At 40.6% G+C, this 6,102-nt stretch overlaps 1 protein-coding gene and 1 pseudogene across 1 annotated transcript; both read right to left on the reverse strand.

Annotated features, from left to right (window-relative positions):
- Positions 1-2,622: 2,622 nt before the first annotated feature.
- Positions 2,623-3,545, reverse strand: LOC115949689 (annotated as a pseudogene).
- A 117-nt stretch (positions 3,546-3,662) lies between these two features.
- Positions 3,663-5,604, reverse strand: LOC115993632 (probable xyloglucan galactosyltransferase GT17). Its single transcript, XM_031117578.1, has one exon. The coding sequence runs from the start codon at positions 5,348-5,350 to the stop codon at positions 3,791-3,793; it is 1,560 nt and encodes a 519-aa protein (XP_030973438.1). The 5' UTR covers positions 5,351-5,604; the 3' UTR covers positions 3,663-3,790.
- Positions 5,605-6,102: the final 498 nt, after the last annotated feature.

Raw genomic sequence — 6,102 nt, forward strand, 5'->3', positions numbered from 1 at the left:
TTATGAGCTTTATTGGAACGTGGCGCTTACGGAAGGGGTATGGCTCCTGCATCACTCGTTGTTATGGTAAAGTGTATCACGATTTAGTGTATAAACCAGTGGGTAAAATAAACCCTAGGGGAGGCCAAGTATTTCAAATCTCAGAAGGATGAAAAGGGACTCTTCACAAAAACAATAACCTCCTCCCTTCCTTCTTATACAGAGGGTGGAGCGGAGGGCATTTAATAGGTTCAGATCTCCAAAGGAATCTGCAAACACAAACATGCCGGTTCCACGTCTCTACCTCATTAAAACAAACCGTCGAATTAAAATAGTTCCGTAAATAGAGGTCATTAAAAGCGTGTTTTGAATACTCAAACGATAAGAACGCATCAAGAGTAAAGTCAAAAGACTGTCTCGCAGACCGGTGCATTTCCTGGGCAGATGAAGAGCCGCCAGCATTATTAATAGGCCGAATTGACTGGGCCGTAGGAAGGGGCTCGGTGTTACCAAAACCCCCCTTTCCAACCAAGAGGTTGGACAGCAGGGTTTTGAGGGGCTATTGTGGAGCCCAAATAACTCATGGGCCGGGCCCGTTTACCCGTGAAGGGGGCCAGAGGTCCAAGCCAAGGAAAGGCTATAACCCAAGCTCGGTGGGATAACCTTGCAATTCAGCCGAGGACAGCTCTGTCCTCGGCAAACCCAACGTCCCACCAAAGAGAGGGGCAAAAACGGTATAGGACTAAGTTTGAAAGAAAATCTAAAATATCTGTGGAAAGCTGCCCTTACTACCATTTAATGCTCTGCACCTGACGGAGCCGAGTTCTTTGGCTTTTACAACCACCCCCAACGACTTTGGGTATGGGCTGATGGGACAAGTATCAGTCTTGGAAGATTTAACCCTACACGTGGACGAAGGACAGTGGACACGGGCTAATATAAAAGGAAAAGTGAGTAATCTATAGACCTGGCTGGGAAAAATGGCCAAAAACCAGAGCCTCCCAGCCCACCTCCAGGAGAAAGACTCCAGGGGTGAAGATCACTTAACCTTGTATGAACACCGTAAAAAAACCCACCACCTGGTGATCAGGGCCTAGTCTTTCAAACCTACGCTCTACAAATGATATTGTTTGGGCCTTTTCACTTGCGAACCCAACACAGTTAGGTTCGTTACGATTTGTGTCCTTACAGTTAACAATATACTCTATTCAACCACCATAGATTGCTTCAATCTAAATTTACAAAGAAGTATTACGTCTGCAACATTTTCACAATAATTTCACAATAAATAATAAGTGGTAAGTTACCATTGGTCCTAAGTCAAACTTACAATTGAAATTACATTTTGGCTCACCTGTTACAACCAATAACAACTTACCACTTAAAATTTGTCGTAAAAGTGTTATGGATATATATACATATACATACATACATATATATATATATATATATCATTTCTGAAATTTACATACACACATATCTAACAATTATAAATAGCCTTGTTTTCATCTTTGCTTTCCACATTGGAAGAATGCCTCGGGCTCTGCCTTATATTGACAATTTGATATACATAAATGCTCAACAATACACAATTTATTTTATTGAAATATTCACGTGTAAGTATTATAATTAATTAAGTAATATAGTTCCCCGATAGATATTAATGAGAAGAATAAATGGTTTATGTAATATAGTTGAGCTTATATCAATTGAGTTTAAACTTGCTCCAACAAAAAACAAAGCTTAATATAGATTTTTGTATCGGATTGCGTCATTGAGCTCAATGACTTTTCCTTTCATCCAGCCTCACCTCATTTCTCTTCTATGCTGAAAGTTGAAACGCTCACCTTTTTGACTTTTTCCTTCTTCATGTTTTTTTTATTTTGGGTTGTTTTTTAGCCATTCGAGATTAAGCCACAAAGCCCTGTCACTAATTTCTCCATCAGGTCTCCTCTGTATTATAGGCCCACATAACGATTATTTTTCCATTTCTTCTTTTATGATCTTTCAAATGCCTCAAGGCTAAATAGCTCCAAGCTCAACTTTTCTCCTTCCAACGTTACGTTACTAGTCGTAGTTAGAGTTGGGTGCTCACTCATTAGTTTCTCTTATTGATTCCTTGAGTTAGTTGATGTGGCTTGACCACCAAAATCAAATCAAATTTTCTTTGGTAGCATTTACTTATAAAACATTTCTCATTCTCCTCCCCATAGTACACATTCTCCTTGGACTACTTTATTAGGATCTCTTTGACTAACCTTTAGTTGATTTTCTTGATAATAGTTTGCCCACCAATACCTTTTTGGCTTGTTCATAAGCTGACTATGCTAGTATTCCTTCAACGCATCTTTATCCCCTCGGTCTGAACCACTAGCTACAATTGGTCCTTATGAATATTGGCATGTTTGGTCTCAATGAAATTGGCCAAAGTTCAACAAACATAAATAGTAATAATCTCAGTGACCAAAGGATAAAAAAAGTTTAAAAAATATTTATTTTTTGGATACGTATAGTGGTTCAAAAAATTGTACATGAAGCAAAGCTAAAATCAGGTATAATACGCATTTGAACCGAAGCTACAACTTCAAAATTTTCTCTAGTGAGAATAGTTTGTATTGTGAAGAAGAAGCGAAGAGCTAAAGCCTATCTTTGAAGAAGCCAGATCAAACACATATTATCCTCCAACTGATGTCCCCCAATAACAATGGAAGTTTGGCTTCAATCCACCATCCACAACTCCTAAGCATAGCACATTTTTCTTGACTTTCACCATCGAATTGGCACCATAAATCCTCCAATACACACTCTTGCTTTGCAGGAGCAAATCAGTAGTTGGCACAGCTGCTCCAGTCAAGGTGCTAGCAATGGTCTTTGAGTTGAAACATGCTCCAAATGGTGCCACGGATGCCACTCTAGTAATCTTCCTTGATGCAGCCTTCTTGAAAAAATCTTTTAGGACAGCCTTATTATAGATAGAAGTATGCAAAATAGTGAGGATTTATGGTACTAATTTTAGTCCCACCAACTCCTTTTTAGTCAATAGATAGCAAGGAGGTCTTAAATTTGACAATTTGTCCATCTATTTTGATGGACTTTACACCAATGAAATATTCATCAGATGGGTCACCTTCTGAATAAACAGGTGCAGTGCTTACGGGGTCGATGATTAGTGAGGTGGTGATGAGCAACTTTGACACATTTTTGGTATAAGGAAGCATATAATAAGGTCCACCACCAATAAAAATGTCCCCTAATCCTGACTGGGTGGAAGAAGGTACACAAAGGGCAAACTTACGCTTAAGTTCAAATGCATTTGCAGGCTGCATTGGTAATGCAATTTGAGTCCTTCCGAGGCCTAGAATACCTTTGCTACCTTTAGCAAGGCCATTTAAGCTGCCTGAATCTGCACAAACAAAAGGAAATCTAGGCACATTTATATGTAATAAGACACTTCTCCCATCACTTTCATAGACATAAATGTTATCCTCGCCTAAGTGAATTATTGAATGGATTATATGAGAACAAAGGGCAAGTGTTGTTGGTGCATCCCGGCCTAGGTGTCCCATTGCAGCCAAGGAATCCTATGCCCTTAGTTATTTTACATTTGGATGAGCCACAAGGAACTGGTTTGTAAAGGACTGCATGTGCTTAGAAACATAATTTTGTGTAAAAGATGGCGCAAGTCAGTAAAATAATAGTAAACTCATTCATTAATATATTATTTAGATAGGAATACATGTACCCATTGTTTTGGTGGGTAAGAATAATTTAGAAGAAGAATAAAAAATTGTTAATAAGAGAAGTAGGTAGGCTAAGAGGAGTCCAACAGATGAACTTGGTTGGACAACGCAGAAAGAGCAACATCCACAGCATCTTTGAATCCCAGGTGTTGGCCAGTGACGGTGGCATTGGGATGCGCGTAGGTGAGGGTAGGTATCAAATCAATAACCCTTTGACGCATTTTCTCCACAGTGTTTTTGTGAATCTTCAAAAGCTCCTCTTCAATGCTCTCTGCAGTATGATCATCTTCTATATACACCGAGTACGTCTTCCAATCACTGGGTAAGTACCACGCATACTGTGTATAAGCAGTATGAGGCGAAAAGAACACTGGTATACAACCCGTTAGGAAAGCATCGAATGTTGACCGGCGTGTGAACGAGTCACCTGGTGCTTGTAAACAAAATTCAGACTTTCTCATCACATTTAACACCTCCATTGGTTTGTGGCACTTGTAGTTGCTTATTGCCCCACAATTCAACAACTCGCAACGACTTGATTGGTGACACTGGGAGAGAATTTTGTCTCTAATGGCGGCCTTGTCTGAACCATTACGTGGGGCCCCTATGAAGGACCACAAGTGGGGCCTCTTGGCTTCCCTCATCTTCTTCTGCCACCTCACCACTTCGTTAAACTTGCTTGGGTGGAAATATGAAGGGTATGGAATTCCGTGTTGCTTCGAGCCACCTGTCCAAGGTTGTCTTTCTACGGTCAGCACCGACATGTTTTTGACAGCTGGCAGGTTTAGCAGTATGTTCGCTCCGTAGTCCACCTCGTTGTCGTTGTCGGTGTCGGTCCTCATGAAATCCCATGCCGTTCTTCCTAACACCATGAAGTGGTCCCTCCCGTTATGATTTCGCCACGTCTCTTGACTTTCTATGTATTCAGCTAATCGAACGGCTAAGGCGTCCCTTGCTTTTAGATCAGACTCGCGGGCTGTACTGGATGCGTAAAGGCCACCGTAGAAGGGAACGTAGAACAAGTTGGCACGCTTGGGATCCCACGTGCGACATGGGTGGCTCTCCACACGTGCGTGGAAAATCATCTCGGCTATGAATTGGTAGGTAGCGAACCATGATGAGGTTGAGGTTGAGGATGAGGTTGAAGATTTGTTATAATTATTACCAGAAGAAGAAGCAGAAGAATATTCTTGTGGAAGTGGCCAAAGAGGTTGGCCTAGGCCACAATTGGCTACGTAGGGGCACATGTCGGTGTACATGTTGAGGTTATGGCAATCTTTGAGAAGACCCAAGTTGAACTCGGCTGGCAATGAGTATACATACACCGACACGTTTTCAAGATTGCAGGTGGGAATAATTTTGGGGGCAGATTTTGTGTTATTGACTAATATTGTGTAGTGAGAAGGAAGGATCCTGTGGGGTTTGGTGTTTGTGGGTGGGAACCAGAAGAAAAATACAAGGAACCATGCTAAGAGAAAGACAAAAAGGAAAACATTGAACCACTTCAATTTGTTTTGAGTATTCATGGTGGATGTGAAGCACTGGGTTTCTTTGTTTTTGGACAATTTCTCTGTTTCCTCCTCCGTCCATGGAGGAGTTCCTGCAGGTGCCTGCTGCTTTCTGAAAAACATGGAGAGAGAGATTAAATTTTGGAGTGGTGAGGAAGAGACTTTTTCTTTTTTTTGGCTTTTGTAGACAATCACAGTGTTGTTACTGTTGTAGTCGGGGTTTTTCTTTTTCTTTTTTGTTGATTGGGTTGTAGTTCTGACTTTAAAGGGGACTTTCAAAATAAGAAGCTCTAGAATCTAGAGAGAGAGAGCAATGTTGGCTGGTGAGAAATTCCTGAATAAAGAAAAGTCAAGGTAGAGACAGCTTCAATAATACAAAAGGCTCCGCATCTAGAGAAAATACGCCTATTACGGATGTATATTTTCACGACCTACCAACTGTGGGTCTCACTAGTATACTCTCCCTTGTTTCTAAACACATGCAGTCCTATACGTGTCACTATCTTATGATAAAAAATAACGCTTGGGTTGCCTTGGCTGCAGTAAACACCTAGGCTAGTGAAGTATATTATTGGTGTGTGACATGCAACGGGACACCAACTTCCAATGAAGTATAATATTAGAGTTTGACATCGTCTTTTCTGATGGGAAGATGAAATGCGTGTGGTTTAGAATTTGCTCCATTTGAGGCAGAGAAGAAGACAATAGACACGGAGGAACTACATGTATGAGTGGGGGGTCCATGGCCCCTCCTCCCAAATTTTAAAAATATTTTAATACCATATATAAATATTTAATATTTTAATTATTAGCCTACAAAAACAGGACTTAGTTCCCTCAAATATTTGAGATAGTCAATGATGCTCTTAAAAAAA

Source organism: Quercus lobata, chromosome 6 (genome assembly GCF_001633185.2).
Source record: "Quercus lobata isolate SW786 chromosome 6, ValleyOak3.0 Primary Assembly, whole genome shotgun sequence".
Classification (NCBI taxonomy): Eukaryota; Viridiplantae; Streptophyta; class Magnoliopsida; order Fagales; family Fagaceae; genus Quercus; species Quercus lobata.

Coding starts and splice junctions, on each gene's coding strand:
- LOC115993632 (XM_031117578.1), bottom strand. CDS start 5,350: ATGTTTTTCAGAAAGCAGCAGGCACCTGCAGGAACTCCTCCATGGACG.